We start from the raw sequence: 17,747 nt of genomic DNA, 5'->3' as shown, positions 1-17,747 counted from the left end.
TTGCTTTGATGTCAAAATTGACATGTTTGATGAGAAGGAACTCAATCGATGAATACAAGTTGAGATGGCAGCCCTTATATGAAAGATATTCATCAGATCTTAATTCTTTGGTCTTTTAGAAGAAAGAGACTTAAGTCAAAATATTCAGAGTATTTAAAGTATAAGAGTATAATGACTAATAGAGGCTGTGATAGAGAACTTAAAAAATGATAAAGTAATGTCTTCTTGGGGCAGATGTAGGAACATCTATGTAATGTTCTAAACCACTAGGACACAGATATCAAACGCTATTATCATTTCCCCCTTCTTTCCCTAATTTACTTTCTGTACCCTTATAAAAAAAAAAACAATTACAAAAATAAAAATAAAAATGTAAAGTTTGAAAATATTGGGCAAATTCAGTATTTCACCAAAAAATTACAACAATCGTCTACTACTGTTATAATGGATATGGACTGGACCTATTTATATACTAAAGCATGCCTCTCCATTTCATAAACCTGACAAAGATTTTACTTCTGTTTTTACTAGCAGGGCACTGAGACAAACACATTCAAATACAAATGAAAGAGTACAGAAATGGCTCCCCCTCCCCACAGAGAATACAGAGCTAAGACAATTATATAAATGATAAACCAGCCTATGCATTTGTAAGAGTGGACATCCGATGGTGAAAGAATAAATATAAGGATCAAATCAAGTTGCCAAAGTGTTAATTTTTTGACACCTTAGAAGTCTTGCAATATGGAACTCTAAAGAGAAGGTGACCTTGACTTTATAAATACTATATGCCCCGGCCAGGCTAGCCCTCATCAGACCTCAGAAGCTGAGCAGGATCAGCTCTGGTTAGTATTTGGATGGGAGATCACCAAGGAATTCCAGGGTCGCTATGCAGAGAAAGGCAATGCCAAACCACCTCTGATCATCTCTTGCCTTAAAAACCCTATAGGGTCGCCATAAATTGGCTGCAACTTGACAGCACTTCACAAACACACACACGGTACATTTTGAAAGAGCTTCTTTTTATTGTGATAAAGTTTCACAGATTGAAACAACTTCTGTTTGGGATAATTCACTGGATGAACAGATCAGCACATCCCCAAACCACCATGACCCTAGATGTATAAAAGCAAAAACAAGAGCACCTCTGAACAACTGGGGGCTCATTCTTTATTTCTCTTGTAAATGTTGGATCTACATGAACAGCACTACTGATTCTACCACAGCTGAGTAGGCTAAAAAAATGAATCACCCACAGCAAATAATTTTATATTATAGGCTATTGATACAACTATGTTTTGGGCAATATTTTTTGTGCAGAGGAACCTAGAAAACTCTGACCATAAACCTAAGAAGACAAGTGACAAGTAGCGACAAGCGAGGAGTACTAGAATCCTACCATAAATATTTAGATTAAACATAAAATACAAATCATTTTGGTCACATCAAAGCAGGTTTAATTTCATGTAAACAGTTCGACGCATTTATAACTGCACTACACCATTATTATACTAATTTATATTTAAAATGTTTGCATCCTGCCTTTTTAAAGAAACAGTTTTTATAAAGGACAGGGACAGCAAATATAATTAGAAGTAGTATGACAACACAAAGAGGAGATAGTAAAAACTGACAAATAGGAGAGTAGATATCCACAGTGTAAAAAAACTGAAACAAAAGATAAAAGAGAACGTTATTAAAAAAATATGTTATTCAAAGCACGGGTCAGTTTACAAAATGACCAATGCCTGAAATTTCAAAATTCAAGAGCCAACCAAAGCAAAATTGTCTTTGGTTTTAGTCTAACCGTGCAATCCTATGAAAAGCTATTCCAGTTTAAAATCTGTGGGCTCAGACTAGAGTAATTCTGTATAGGATTACACTGTTACAAGTCCTAGGGACCAGACGCTATTCATCTTAGAGTTCAAGAACTTGAAAGGGAAATTGCTGAACTTCTAACAATGATATGTAACATGTCCCTTAGATCAGCGTCTGCACCTGAAGACTAGAGAATGGCCAGTGTAACACCCATTTATAAAAAAAGGTTTCAGGGGGGACCCAGGAAATTACAGCCCAATTTGCTTAACGTCTGTTCCAGGTAAATTGATGGAAAACATTAATAAGATAGAATTGTCAAGCATATAGAAGGGCAAGCCCTGATGAGCAAAACCCAACATGGCTTCTGTAATGGTAGGTCTTGTCTCACTAACCTATCAGTTTTTTGAAAGTGTCAATAAGCATGTGTACAGGAATGAGCCTGTGGACATTGTGTATTTGGATTTCCAAAATGCTTCTGACAAAGTCCCCCACCAAAGACTGCTAAGCAAACTTCATAGTCATGGGATAAGAGGACAAGTCCTCTTATGGATTGAGAGCTGGCTGAAAAATAGGAAGCAGAGAGTAGGAATCAATGGTCAGTTCTCACAATGGCGGGATGTAAGCAGTGGGGTCCCTTAGGGATCTGTGTTGGGTCCAGTGCTTTACAACCTGTTCATCGATGACCTGAAGTTGGGGGTGAACAGTGAGATGGCCAAGTTTGCAGATGACACCAAATTATTTAGGATGGTTGAAACAAAATCATACTGTGAAGAGTCCAAAAGGATCTCTTCAAACTGGAGGAATGGGCATTAAAATGGCAAATGAGATTCAATGTGAGCAAGTGTAAAGTGATGCATATTGGGGCAAAAAATCCCAACTTCACATATACACTGATGGACTGTGCTGGCAGCTACTGACCAAGAAAGGGATCTTGGGGTGGTAGTGGATAGCTCAATGAAGATGTCAACCCAGTGTGCAGCTGCTGTGAGGAAAGGCAAATTCCATGCTGGCCATAACTAGACAAGGAATAGAGAATAAAACTGCTGCTATCATACTGCCCTTGTACAAATCTGTGGTGAGACCACACTTGGAATACTGTGTACAGTTCTGGTCACCACACCTAAAAAAGGATGTTGCAGAGACTGAGAAGGTGCAGAAAAGAGCAAACAAAATGATCAGGGGACTACAGCAACTGACCTATGAGGAGCGGTAGAAACGCTTAGGGCTGTTTAACTTGGAAAGAAGGCAGTTAAGGGGAGACATGATAGAGGTCTATAAAATTATGCATGGTTTGGAGAGAGTAGACAGCTTTTCTGCCTCTCTCATAATACTAGAACGTGGGGTCATCTGCTAAAGCTGGAGGGTGAGAGATTCAAAACAGATAAAAGGAAGTATTTCTTCACACAACACATACTTAAATTATGGAACTCCCTGCCCCAGGATGTGGCTGCCAACTTGTACGGCTTTAAGGGGGGAGTGAACATGTTCATGGAGGAGAGGGGTATGGCTACTAGTAAAAATGGATACTAGTCATGATGCAAACCTGTTCTCTCCAGGATCAGAGGAGCATGCCTATTATATTAGGTGCTGTGGAACACAGGCAGGAAAATGCTGCTGCAGTTGTCTTGTTTCTCGACTTCCTAGAGGCACCTGGTTGGCCACTGTGTGAACAGACTGCTGGACTTGATGGGCCTTGGTCTGATCCAGCATGGCTTTTCTTATGTTAAAAGACAACAGGCAGTGTCAGGCAAATTATCTATAGGGAGGCAATTCGAGAATTGTGGCACCACCTAGAAAAGGTCCCATCCTGTCACACCTGTCAAGTTTCCAGATGACATCTGCCTGTAGTTTCACGTAGATGTTAAAAGCATGAAACATTCTCATGAGTGCAACTGTGCCATCTAACTAGCCCAACATCTAGATTTTGGTAGGTGAAGACAACAGCTTTGTGCTACCCATGAAATAAGAACTACTTGGTGTTGGGAAAGGATAAATCTGCTTTTAGAGAAATCCAGGCTTATCTGATGTAATTTGGGATCTAATCTCCTGATTCCATTACAGGAAGGGAGTAGTAGTTATATGGTGATTAATGAGCTGGGAAAGAAAACTGAATCCCATTCGGCTACGCTGGTCAAGTGGTTGTATGTATTATTATAATTCTCTCAATTTGGCAGGCACGGAGCTGGGGGAAGGAGTGCGCAGGAAGGGAGAGAGTATGCCAGGCGTGCATGTGCATGCTGGAGCCAAGCACTGGTGGCCCCAAGGGTGGTCACTGCAATGCCACCACGTACTTGCCAGCCCCCTGGACTCGTGCGCAGCTGCTGTAGGCTTGGCACGGGTGAAGAGGAAGGGTGGGCAGCTACATGCTGGGCGGTGGCAAGCGCACCAGCCAGCCTGTGGGTGGGCAACTGTGCCCATGCTGCAGTGTGGCAGCAGCACTCCTCCATACCTACGTTGGCGCCCCCCCACCCTTGCGCCTGGGGCATTTCCCCAAGATCCAGCCCTGCAGTTTGGCACACTAAACTTTTGAAGTGATTGATCAAGAGTCTTTTTGGAGATAAACTTTGAACCAATACCCCTAATTATGATTGGCCCAAGAAAGGAAATCCCACGATTCTGGGTTTTTTACTGATGACTACTTGGGGAAGAATCCCAGCCATCTGTCACCGAACACTGCTCAGTTATCCTAACCAGAGCTGGCTGGTGCTGACAACGACAGCTTCAAGAGAGAACTAGAGACATAAGAAAAAGAAGGGGGACTAAAAAGCCTCTTCCTTGATCCCACACAAAACACACCTGGGCACACAGATTTTGGCCTTGTACAAGGCAGCCAAGGGAGAAGAGTAGGAGGCAGGTCCAATAAGGAAGGCCTCCATGGAGTCCTAAAAGCATCCTTTTGCTGGTGGCAGCTGATTCCAAAGAGTCCTGGCAGAAGGAAAGGAGTTCCTAGTTTTTTGGGTGGGAAGGATAGGAATCATGATAGGGTGCGGGCCAACTGAATCTCTTCCCTTCTTGCACCCTCATTTGGAGTTAAAGTTAAATTAAATTTATAATTAAGAATGCAACATACACATTAATGTCAACCCAGTTACCTCAAGTCCTGTGAAGAAATAACAAAATGCTTTCTTTCTGGTTAACTCACCACAGCTTGATCAAACAGCTCTCTTATCTTCTGTTCCGATTCACCTGACACTCCTGACACCATCTCAGTTGCTGCTACTTTGAGAATTGGTAGCTCAAGTTCCTAGAGCAAAAAGAAAAGCAAGAACTCTCTAATCAGGGCCAAATTAAGAGATGCTCAGGCCCTAAACTTTGCCAAGTTGAAGTAGCCCCATACTGCTTTTTGCACGGAAGCCTAAAGGGGATCCAGGAAATTACAGACCACTTAGCTTAACATCAGTTCCAGATAAATTAGTAGAAACTGTTATTAAAGATAGGACTATTAACTGTTATTAAAGATAGGAACAAAGCCTGCTGAGGAAAAATCAGCATGGCTTCTGCAAAGGGAAGTCTTGCTTCACTAGCTTTTTAGAGTTCTTTGAGAAGGTTAACAAGCAGGAAGATAATGGTGACCTGGTAGACATTATATACTTGGACTTCCAAAAGGCCTTTGACGAAGTACCTCATCAAAGACTCGGGAGTATAAGCTTAGCAGTCATGGGATAAGGTCCTCTTATGGATCATTGGTTAAACAACAGGAAAGAAGTGAGCAGTAGGGCCCCACAAGGATCAGTATTGAAATCAGTGCTATTAATAAATGATTCATAAATGATTTGTAATGGGGGATAAGCACTATAGTGGCCGATGATACCAAGTTACCAAAGTGGACTGGGCTCAAGCAGGTTCTCTAAACTGGGTTGAGCAGGAGAACAACACACCAAATGAAGGTCAATATAATTAAGCATAAGATGATGCACAATGGGACACAAAAGTCCTAATGTCAAATATGGGGCCTAACTGTCTGAGATTACGAGGCAAAGTGATCAGTTGCTTAATGAAAACATTGACTTAGTGTGTGGCAGTGGTGGAAAAGACAAACTCCATGCTGGGGACTGGTAGGAAAAGAATTGAAAATAAAATGACTAATACTGTAATGACCCTGTGTAGATCAGTGGTATGGCCTCATCTGGACTATTGCATACAATTTTAGTCACTGTATCTCAAAAAAGTACAGAAAAGGTCAAAAGAGATGGTTAAGGGGTCGGAGCACCCTTTCTATGAGGGAAAGCTAGTCTGGGACTTTTCAATTTAGAAAGAAGATGACTAAGAGGGGACATGACAGAGGTTCAAATCAAGTTTATTAATATGGTCGACTGACCAATCATGTGCCAACACATCAGAATTTCCAGACACAATAGTTTTGCACCGCAGAATCACAGTCTGCCCATACATATAAAGGTGTAAGGTCAATAAAAGCAACCCCTGGTTAAAAATTTCACATTAAAAATGATAAAACATTCTAGCAATCATTCTCTAATAAAGCTCTGCAAATTTTAATAGCAACAGCGCAGAACCTGGCAGTTTGGAGACATGACAGAGGTTTATAAAGAGGTACACTGATCTCTGCATGCTTAAAATACTTTTCGTGGTAACCTCAATAGATTTAGAATTCAAAATGTTATACAGTGCACTGCACAGTGATTTTGGATGTAGGCCTTCTCCTTATTCAGCAACGGTGGGGCCATTTATTCTATAAATTGCCAGATGGGAATCATTTTCAAAACACAAAGATATATGTGGGTTTAGACTCTTAAATTGTTTATGATTTAAGGCAAAGAAAGGGAAAGAACATGTCAATAGACTAACCCCAGCAATAGCCTGTGCTAGTAAGGTCTTTCCACAGCCTGGTGGTCCATGCAAGAGAAATCCTCGAGGTGGAACAGCTCCTAAATGGTGGTATACCTCAGGATGACGTAGGTGTATCAGCATCTTGCATACCTCCTGCAATGAAAATTACAGGGTGGGAAAGAGAGACAAGATTTCTAACAGTGGCAATTTGCATGTGAAAATTAGAGAGAAGTAAATTAAGCAGAACTTTATTTTAGGCAATAGTGTTCACAAGGTTGTGTGGCTTCAACACAAACAACAAGCAAAGCACGGGTCTCTGAATACAGATTTCATTTTACATCAGCTGCCTCCAGTTTTTGGAAAGGTGGACTATAAACTTTTAAAAATAAATACCAGAGGAAGTTTCTAGTCCATATGGCTCCAAAGATATGTTTAGACAATGTTTGTGGCCAACTCTGTAACCACAGATGTCGCTATCAGATCATGGAGACCAAGATGTAGGCCCTCAGCATTCACGATAGGCATCTGAAGAATGTAGTGGTAGTACCAGAAACTCCATATTCTCTTGATTCCCTGACTAATTACCGATCTAGTGATGATAAACCCAGCAGCTGAGGTGGTGAAAGCAGACAAAACTGGAAGTGTCCCAGAACAACAGCCATGAAACACTGGCAATGGGGGGTGGGGAGAGAGAGAGACAAAGGGGGTGGGACAAACTAAGAGCATGAGGGTTTTCTTAGCAAGGGTATTGGCCCAAATGACAGTCTTGCTAACTGAATATAAAATAGCACTCTTAGGTGTATGCGTGAGCATTTCCCCACCTCTCTCCCTTACTCTTGAGATGACAGCAGGACACAATCCATGCCCGCTTGTGTGCTGAGCCGATGCATTTTTACTGAGCTATAGCTCCACATGGGGCCTCTATATGGCTAGCTATATGGCTAAAAGTTCTCACCACAGATTGTGGACTGGCTTTGTGCAGAATTCCAATTTATTTTTAAGTCCTTTGGGCTGCCAAGGTCAATACTGCCTATTGGGATTAGCAAGAGCTCTCCAGGGTCTCAGGTAGAGGTCTTTCTCATCAGCTACTACCTGATTCCTTTTAACTGGAGATACCAGATATTAGCACTGTCCTGAATGGCCCAGGCTAACCCAATCTCATCATGTCTAGGAACCTCAATAGCATTGGCCCTGGTTAGTATTTGTATGGGAGATCACCAAGGAAATCCAGGGTTGCTACGCAAAGGCAGGCAATGGCAAACCACCTCTGAACATCTCTTGCCTTGTAAACCCTACAGGGGTTGCCATAAATTGGTTGCAACTTGATGGCACTTTCTACCACCACCAGGGATTAAATCTGTGACAGATACCCTGCCACTAAGTCATGGCTGCTCCTCTGTGGCAGCTCTTACGTGACCCCTTTAGGTGCCGGCCTCTTTCAGTGACCTCATGTTTAGTTTTATTCATGAGCACCTTAATCCTATTAAAAGCATTTAATTTATTTATTACTTTCAATTTATATCCCGCCCCCAGCCGAAGCCAGGGCGGGTAACAACATTAAAACCAGCCTACAGGCACAATGAGCCTCATTAAAACCCTATAACAATCATTAAAACTGTCTTAAATAAACATTTTAAAACAACAGATGATGTCAAAAATGGCTGTTGCTAAACTATGACAGCTAGATAACCCTCCCCCAGGTCATACACCAACTAGGATAATATCGGGGTGGGGGGGGGGTAAGGTAGTTGCTATCTAACCTTCAAAGTCTCATCGTTGCCTCCTACATCTGCAAACTTTACAGAGGAGGTTCGCAGCTCTATTCCTTTTGGTTTACCTGCCAGAAAAGAAGAAATCAGAGCTGAGTTGCTATATCGCCATAAAGATAATTCACAGTGGGTAGCCATGTTAGTCTGTCTGCAGTAGTATTTTTGTTAGTCTTTAAGGTGCTACTGGACTCTTGATCTTTTCTATATCGCCATAGTACATGCGAAAAACACAGCCAAACATATTACTATACTTACAGAACAGATAAAGGAGTTAGCAATGTTGTTCTGCAATCTACGGGACAAAGTCTTTGTAGTGCGAAGAAGTCTCCTCAGAGAGCTGCTCTTACCTTTCCGATTCCACACAACAGATTCTATTTCTTCGTCTACATCTTGAGAGTCTTCTTTCCTCCTTTTAAATCTTCTGCTCTTGGGCTTCTTCCTTTCAGTCTTCACAAAGGAAAGGTCTTTTGAATTCTAGAGTGCAAATGAGTCAAATGCAATGATGTGCTGGATCTGCCAACTTTTTAGTTCAATTGCTTTTTAATAGTCAAGTTTGGCCTTCTTATCTTTTTAAAAGTCAAGTTTGGCCTTCTTATCTTGCTTTAGAAAAGATAATGAGGACATATCAGATGTACTCTTATATGCACCTATTGATTATGTCATACTTAGTTAAGAACCAATCACTTATCTAGATAATTATTAATTACATGATTAAGATAGTAGAGATTTAGAGTAAGATAAGACTGATATTTTTCTATTAAAAGGAACTACCACGACAAGCAAATCAGATTTCTCTGGATGGAAGCCTCAAAAGATTAGTGAGAACGCTGGGCATGTGTGACTTGGGTTTATTTGATAATCCCTAAAAGCAGTGAGACAATAACCTGAAACCTGGTTTGCTTTTAAAATGTAACAATCATATTAATCATATTAAGAAATGTTAGGAACTTTGATAATAGCCCTCAGGCCTGGAGGCCCCAGCATGGACCTGCCCATGGCCAGCCCTGCATGGTCCCCAGAAGCATCCCAGGAGCAGAGGAGAAGGGCTAGGGCTGAGGTATGGACTAGGCACAGGAGTGAGCACCTGGCAGCCTGCAGCCTCCCCTCTGCTAAGGAAATGCTGGAAGAGATCAATAAGTCATCAAAGGATCTGGGCCCCAGTACTCATGAGTAGAGAAACTGAGTCAGCTTGCAAGGAAAAGCCTGATGTGGGACCCGGCGGCACCGGAAGGGAAACTCCTTATACATGGCAGAGATAAGAATACCACCATCTCCCACACAGTGGCAAAGTTGTGTTATATTGCTATTAGAATTCAGAGATCCCCGATGTCACGTGAAACAGCTCGCTAATTGAGTGCTATTGTGATTGTTTCTTTTTCATTGTTATGCTGGTCAATGACTGTATTTTATAAATGAGAAATATAAATAAATGTGCACTACTGCAACAACTGTAACTAGTTCAACAGTGGTTAAGTAACTAGTAATAAAAGTAGTACCTCAGCAATGTGTTTACTACTGTCACTCTCTTCTTCTGCACATAGATCAATAAAAAAGTTATCCTCTTTCCTGGCTGGGGTTGTATCGATAAACCATCCACCTTCTGAAATCCTGGTGTCCGATGGTACTTGAGGGGGAGTGGTGGATTTTGTTACCACATCCACAGCCGTTTCTGGAAGGGAATCTGGATTTTCTTTCCGGTATAAGGTCAATAAAGAAGTGTTCATGTAATTGGAGGACTGCAAAACACAGTATTTATTTTTTAAAAGTCAACAGAAGGCACTGATACAGCTTTGATCACTTCCATGACTGATTAAGCTATAACTATTTTTTCAGGGTATTGTCAGAGTATAAATTATGAACAATACACAGAAGATACTTAACAGTACTTAGCTTCAACACCTGCAAATCAGGATGTGTTTCAACGATGCAATTGTTTTTAATCGATGACGCTCCTAAAACTAAGGTTAAGAGATCTCCTTGCTTAGGAAGCAGCGTGACTGAAGTAGGGACTAAATTGACAATTGGCACAAAAAAATTCTTCTCTTTCTCTATCAACTTACCTGTGCCTCCAGAGAATCATTTAATAATTCATTTGGAGAATAAAACACCTCTTGCTGATTTTTGTGACTTTTCCACGCAGCCATCTTTGGATGCATTTTTCTGCCATATTCTTCTCCCCTCCCTGCCATGATGGCTTGTGGTTCTAAAATATGCCCAGCTGACTCCTTCAGGGGAGAATATACTGTCTTGGGTAGAGGCAGCTGTAAATGAACCTTGTGAATGTAAAGTGCCATTAAGTCGCAGTCGGCTTATGGCAACCCAGTAGGATTCTCAAGGCAGGAGACTAACAAAAGTGGGTTTGCCATTGCCGTCCTCTGTATAGCGGTATTCCTTGGTGATCTCTGGTATTCCTTGGTGATCTCCCATCCAAGTACTAACCAGGGCTGACCCTGCTTAGCTTCTGAGATCTGACAAGATCAGGCTAGCCTGATCAGGGCAAAAATAACCTTACAGATTATTTAAAAGGCTGCTCTTCTGTAAAGCTATTGCTCCTCTTATCTCCCCTGACACTGCCTTCCTCTGTGTCACTTTTCATTCCGTGTTCCCTGCCACGGCTGTCTTCTGGCTCAAAACACTGCTGCCCCTTTCTAAATGGAAGAGAGAGGGAGATTCTAATCCCTATACCCACTCCACGATTTGAGCACATGCCAAGGAGCAGCTCCTATTTGGGGAAGGCAAGCAGGAAAGGGGCAAGTTATAAAGTGGGTAGAAATCACAATAAAGCTGGTAGCACGGGTGGCCAACCAGCAGCACAACTGCCACAACTAGCACAGGCAGCACGAATCTGAGGCACCTCTCGATGGGGGCAAGAAGGCTACAATGGAGTCAGGCCTACTTGCAAGCCTGTCTCTTAGCCCTTATTGTGTTGCCTGTCCTGGCTTGGGAGATCAGAGCCAAAACCTGTCCTGAGTCTCAGGTGACAGGAGCTACAAGGGTACATAACCAAAATGATATGCTCTATCTAGAATGGCACCATTCTTTGGACTTCGTTTTAGGAATACTTGCCAAGAAGATGGATAGTGATTGATTTAAGGCTTTTTTTAATCCATACCTCTTCCACAAATTTGACATCAGAACTATCTGGAACCTCTATATACATATGTAACACTTAATTTATTCTACTGGAATTATCATGTGTTAATACTTACTGGGTGCTCAGTATCAGTGTCTGAGGTATCCATGCAGCTTTCTGAATCCCTTTAGGATAACAAGACAGGGAGTTTAGCAAAAAATAAACGTTTACATCATTCTTGAAAACTACAGTCATTTGTATAACTGTTAGAATATTTTCCCTTAGACCAAAACCCTGTGAACACAATTAACAGTGCTCCTGCTTCCTCCCTCCCCAGCATTACCCCCCCCCTCAACTCTGGAATTAGACGATCCCCAAAGTCTTGCCTGAGCTTGGCAATGGACTGGAGGAGGATGAATAAACTGTAGCTCAATCTAGACAAGACAGAAGTGGCGGTAGTATGGCATTGTGGAGCAAGTAGAAGAAGAAAGGCTGTTCAGGATGGAAAAGGAAACTGAGGGGTATTTGAAGGAATCCATAGTGTTGAGAAACTTCTCTCTCCTTCATATGACTAGAACTTACCTTTACCCTATGAAACTGAATAGCATAGATTCAAGGCAAAAGGAAACCACACAGCAGGTGGAACTCACTGCAATGAGTTGTTGTGATGGACATTTGGATAGATAAGTTAAAAAGAAGGTTGAGCATACTTATGAAGGAGAGGTCAGTCTTTGGCTATGAGCCATGAGAGCCGATTGGGAACTCCAGGTTCAGAGGCAGAATGCTTGTGAGCTTCTCAGTGGTACATCTCTGGACTGGCACTGTCTGATCCAGCACAGCCACTCTTATGTTCTCAACACAGTCTCCCTGAGACAGCAAGTTTGTAGCTTAGGTTCTTTTGGTCCTGGCTTCGCTCCTGGATTCCCAGGTGTCAGCTGTGGCCTGGAACGTGCCTTTTTACCAGTTTTAGCTAGTCCCTCAGTTGCTCTCTCACCTGGAAGATGGACCACTATCATGCATGCTTTAGATTAAAAGGCAAAGGTAGTCCCCTGTGCAAGCACCGGGTCATTCTTGACCCATGGGGTGACGTCACATCCCGACGTTTACTAGGCAGACTATGTTTACAGGGTGGTTTGCCAGTGCCTTCCCCAGTCATCTACACTTTAACCCCAGAAAGCTGGGCACTCATTTTACCGACCTTGGAAGGATGGAAGGCAGTCAACCCTGAGCCAGCTACCTGAAACTGACTCCCAACGCAGGTCATGGGCAGAGCTTTTGACTGCAGTACTGCAGCTTACCACTCTGTGCCAGAGGGCTCTATGATTTAGATTAGACTACTGTAAAGGAGCTGCCCTTGAAGATCATTCAGTGACTGCAGCTGTCAGGGCAGGAAGGGAGAAGAACCTGTGAGTTGGCTAGGAGCACTAAGATCTGGCTGAGTTTGTTTCTCCTTTGCCCACAAACCTCAGCATGCCCAGAGGCACAAGCCAATGGACTCTTGGCCTTCAGTTCTTAGCCTAGTTCCTAGAACTAAGAAGAAGACATACTAGCAGACAGAGAAAGGGAGGAAGACGTGCTCTATATTTAGAAGCCCCCTTCCTTCTGTTTTTCCCCGTTGTATTTTTGTACTGCAAGCCACTTTGAATCACCATTGGAAAGAAAAGCTGGACATCAATAAAATAAACCTGCAAAAATGCTCTTGCTTAATTAATGATGGACACAAGATGGCATAGTCATATTGAACCAGCATTGAACAATTGCAGTAATTAACAGTATGCTTCTGGGCCCAATTCAGTGTCAGCACTGATGTATTAAGTCTTAAATGGTCTTGGGATCTGCCTCATATGAACCTACCTAAAGTTCAAGTCCAGCAGGAGAACCTGCTTCAAGTTTCAGTTTATTTAGAGGCCAGATCTGCAGGCTGTTCAACTCATAACATGGAGTTACAGTACTTCCCAAACAGTTGTAACTCTTGGAATAAAGTAATTTCAACTTACTCTTTGCCTCCTCTGTGCCTTGCTTTCTTTGCCAAATGTTCATCTTCTACAGTCTCTAAATCCTCAGACTTCAGCTCTTTACTTATTATCCCAAAAACTGCAATAGAAAATCAAAATCTAGTTATCAGTCTCTGAGGTATACAATGTGAACATTCCTACATGACAGTGCCCCGTAGTGATTAGAGTATCGGACTAAGATTGGGGAGACCAGTGTCTGAATCCCCACTCGGCAGCGGCAAATCGCTGGATGACCTTGGGCACACTCAGCCTAACCTACTTTGTACCGTTGGTGTAGGGTAAACTGGAGAAGAGTAGAATGCTGTAAGCTATTTTGTGTCCCCATCGGGAAGGACGATGGGGCATAAATGAAATCAATCAATCAATCCAGGAAAATCATAAACCAGAAACACAACAAAAAGCACAACCCTGTTCACGTTTACTTGAAAGTAAGGCCTGCTATACACTTATAGCAGAATGGGCGGTACCACCTCAAACTGCATGTGGGGAACAGAGACTTTTTTGGGGGTATTTTATTTTTTATCTCAACAGGTCAACTGCATGTTATACTGAATATGTCAAAGCTGTCACCAGTTAATCACAACAAGGCAGAGGTGCTACAGAGGGCTGGAAGGACTCACCTGGGAACTGAGGTGTCTCCTGCTCTGGATGAGGTTGTGCCCCAACCAAAGGAGCAGGTTTGAAGCTCAGGAGTGCTGCTGGACCTGGGCCTCCTGCTGGAAAAGCAGGTGGCGGCGGTGGCCAGGAGCGCCTTCCACCAGCTTTGGCTGGTGAGCGAGCTGTGGCCTTTTCTGGGTAAATTTTGCCACTGTGGCACATGCCACGGTAACATCTAGATTAGATCAACTCACGCTGCGTGATCTGCTTTGAGTCTCAATGGGAACGGCAGACTATAATTAATAAACATATAGAAAACTATGGTGTTGCTTGCATTATTTTTAAATTGAATATGTATGATTCAGTTTGGTTTTACTTCTGCTTAAATCAACATTTAAAATCAGGGCATAGCCAAAAAAAAGGTGGAACTACTTTCCATTTTTAAAGCTCCACCATGTCAAGCTCTCTTCAAATAAAATTTTTGCACAGGTTCTACCCTTTGCAGACTATGCAAGTTTTCCTACTTAGGAATTATTAATATAGGGGGACTGGGGAGAATCCTGTTGCATTCCCTTACCTGCACCCTCAAACAGTTCACCAGCATGGCGTAGTGGTTTGATTGTCTGACTAGGATCTGGGGGACCCAGGTTTAAATTCCCACTCTGCCATGGAAGCTTGCTGAATTACTTTTGTGCAGTCATTCTCTGTCAGTGTAATCTATCTCACAAAGTTGTTGTGAGGATAAAATGGAGGAGCATTGGGGAGAAAGGTGGGGTAAAAATACCTAAATAAAAATTATATCACTTTAGTCCTCTGCCACCTCACTATCATTACGATGATTATGCCTTGGTCTCACCGAGTTCAGCAGCAATTATGCCCAAGACTGTATAGGAATAAAGTCTAAGGGGTCAGAGCTGGCTGTAATCCCAATCAACATGGCCTAGATCAATTCAGATGTGTGTGAGACTGGGGTTTCATTATCATGGACAGCCTTTAGAGCAGTGGTTCCCAACCTTTTTTTGACCAGGGACCACTAGGACTTTTTTGTTCGGTGCAGGGACCCCAAGGTTCAAAATAAAAATTCTGAGAATTTGAAAATAAACTTTAATCATATTTGAATATATATTTTTATAATAGAGAACTTTTAATTGAAAATATTAATTTATTATGGGTTTATAACTTTGTTTCGCGGACCTTAATTTAGTTCTCGCGGACCCCTGGGGGTCCATGGACCCCTGGTTGGGAACCAGTGCTTTAGAGTAATGACATTACATTCAGATACAACATTCTTACCTTTCTCTACCTGTATTCTGAAGGCATTTCTTTTCCTTCTTCCATAATCTGCGCTGAAAATCAATTTTAGACATTAGAGCCTCAATGAAAGCTTTTCTTTGCACATTCTGTATTCTCAGTGTACAAAAAGAATGTAATGTCATAACTAGCCTAATCCACAATGATCCAATCCCTTATTTAGGGTCCAAACTATATTCTTTATAAATACATAGGGCAGAATTCAGCCTACTGTTGGCTAAAAAAGCCATGGCCCGGGGGGGGGGGGAATCAGAACATTTTGTTATTTTTTAAACCACACACATTCTTTCTGCTTTTTTTCAGATTTCCCCCACTAAAGAGCACTGAAAAAATCCTCCTATGAAATATTTTTCCTTTCAGAATGAGTGAAATGCTTCTGAAAGCATAGTTTTCCATACACAAAACATTTAGCATAAAAGGTCTGAGGGCTTTTTTCATTTTTCTTATGGAAAAACAGGGAAATTTGGGGAAATGCTGGGGGGAAAAAACCAACCTCTATGATTCTCTTCCTTTGGGAGTGAAATGAAAGACAAGGTTTTACTCAGAATGTGTACTATGAAAATTTCTCTGACAACCTACGGCATTAGATAATGATCATTCTAATATACACTTTATACTAACATACTTTCAGAAACATTTTTGTTTAAATATAAACAATTTGGGGAACATTTAATGTGTTTAACAATACATGATTAATGAGATCATTTTTTTTCCAATTTTACAAACTTCACCCTAATATCCAAATATGCACACAGTCTTATCTGTTGTGACTATATGAGAGCATTCCTGAGCGTTTCTGCCCAAGCCATATACTTTTGCTTACTACAGAACTTCTTTTCTACCTTCAACATTCATTTTTCCTAATTTTCAAATGGCAAAAATGAAAGGTACATACTATGGTAGAATAAAATGTAAACGTTTGTAATGTTTCCTTCTCAAGTACTAGGCATACTTGCAATGTTTCTTACAGTAAATGAAGACATTTACACTTTAAAAAATGAAATACAGGACATAATTTGGAACTGCAGTTTGAGAGGAAAGAGCAGGAGACAGCCTGATGGAACAATTTTATACGCTAACTCGGTTATAAATGATACATTTTATGTTGTTAAACTAGTAAAAGAAATTTAGGTTTAATAGAATAGCAAGTATTGCATATACTTTAATCCATCCCCCCTCCAAAAACAACAACAACAGCAGCGAAAAAAGTTTTTTCCTGAGGCTTTAACATTTCTGGAAATTTTATATCTCCACTGTTGGCATACATAACAATACACAGAAAATCGCAGTGAGACCCAACTGAGCCTTGTTTCCTGTCTTCCCCAGCCTCTGCACACACAGAGGCCCAAGGGGCTTTGGGGGGCACAGGAGGTGCCTCTGTGCCTGATATGAACTACTTATGCTCCAGAACATTATTAGCATCTTTCTGTCACAGACACTTGAACTTAATTTTCTGCGGTTGGAACTGCACATTATGTCAAGTCTGATGATTCCTTTTTATAACATCTTTAAATTTTATACAATGTAGCCATTGTGGCTGAGATCCAAAAGGGGAAACCGGTGTCTTAACATCTTCCTCTTGTATGGTTTTCCCACTAAAAATCACCACCTTCAAAACTTGCACCTCTTTTGTAGAAAATTCTCAAGCGTTCCACTGTAGTCCAAATGCATGGTATGTGTGTGTCAATTTTCGGCAAAAAAGCAGGTCAAGGGTTAGCCACTCTCCTGCTCTTTTCTCTTAAATTGCAATTCCAAACATTGTCCTGTATACAATTTTTTTAAGTTGGTAAATGTGATTGTGGAGCATCACATAATGTACAGTTCTACCTGTAACACAACACTGTGATATTAAGGAAAAGTAGATTAGTTTTCATTAAACCATTAGAACAGAGAAAAAGCCTTTTTTCTTGACTACTTAAAACACCTGCACTGGGCTTAATACCTGTCAAAATGTATTATTTTATGTTACCGTATATACTCGCGTATAAGCCGAGTTTTTCAGCCCCCCAAAAGGGCTGAAAAAGCCGAACTCGGCTTATACGCGATATAGGATAGGGGAGGGGGGAGGGGGGAGGAGGGAACTTACCACCATCACCGCTGGGCCCGCGCCGCTTCTTGCTGGCCGAGAGCGGCCTGGGGCGGCCTGGAGCGGCTCCCCTGGGGCGGCAGGGAGGCTGCCCCGGCCCTTGCCGGGCTGCATCGCCGCCGCCGCCAGGCCCAGCCGCTTTCTGCTGGGAGCTCAGGTAAGCCTGCGGGGGGGGGGGGGGGGGTTATAAGCCGACCCTCGGCTTATACGCGGGTGCCTAATTTTTCCCCATTTTTGGGGAGAAATTAGGCACCTCGGTTTATACGCGGGTCGGCTTATACACGGGTATA

The 17,747-nt window shown here is 41.9% G+C and overlaps 1 protein-coding gene across 1 annotated transcript in view; it reads right to left on the bottom strand.

The window, feature by feature from the left end:
- Positions 1–17,747, bottom strand: part of NVL (nuclear VCP like) — a 54,430-nt gene that overhangs the window by 31,245 nt on the left and 5,438 nt on the right. Inside the window, exons 3-10 of the mRNA XM_056852544.1 lie at positions 15,354–15,406; positions 13,446–13,542; positions 11,585–11,633; positions 9,872–10,111; positions 8,723–8,849; positions 8,367–8,443; positions 6,625–6,759; positions 4,961–5,062 (exon numbers count right to left, since the gene is read on the bottom strand). Of these exons, the coding sequence (XP_056708522.1) occupies positions 4,961–5,062; positions 6,625–6,759; positions 8,367–8,443; positions 8,723–8,849; positions 9,872–10,111; positions 11,585–11,633; positions 13,446–13,542; positions 15,354–15,406 (880 nt within the window). The remainder of the gene's footprint in view (positions 1–4,960; positions 5,063–6,624; positions 6,760–8,366; positions 8,444–8,722; positions 8,850–9,871; positions 10,112–11,584; positions 11,634–13,445; positions 13,543–15,353; positions 15,407–17,747) is intronic.

Source organism: Euleptes europaea, chromosome 7, assembly GCF_029931775.1.
Source record: "Euleptes europaea isolate rEulEur1 chromosome 7, rEulEur1.hap1, whole genome shotgun sequence".
NCBI lineage: Eukaryota > Metazoa > Chordata > Lepidosauria > Squamata > Sphaerodactylidae > Euleptes > Euleptes europaea.
Note: the sequence above shows the minus strand (reverse complement) of the source record. Positions and strands in the feature narration are given on the sequence as shown.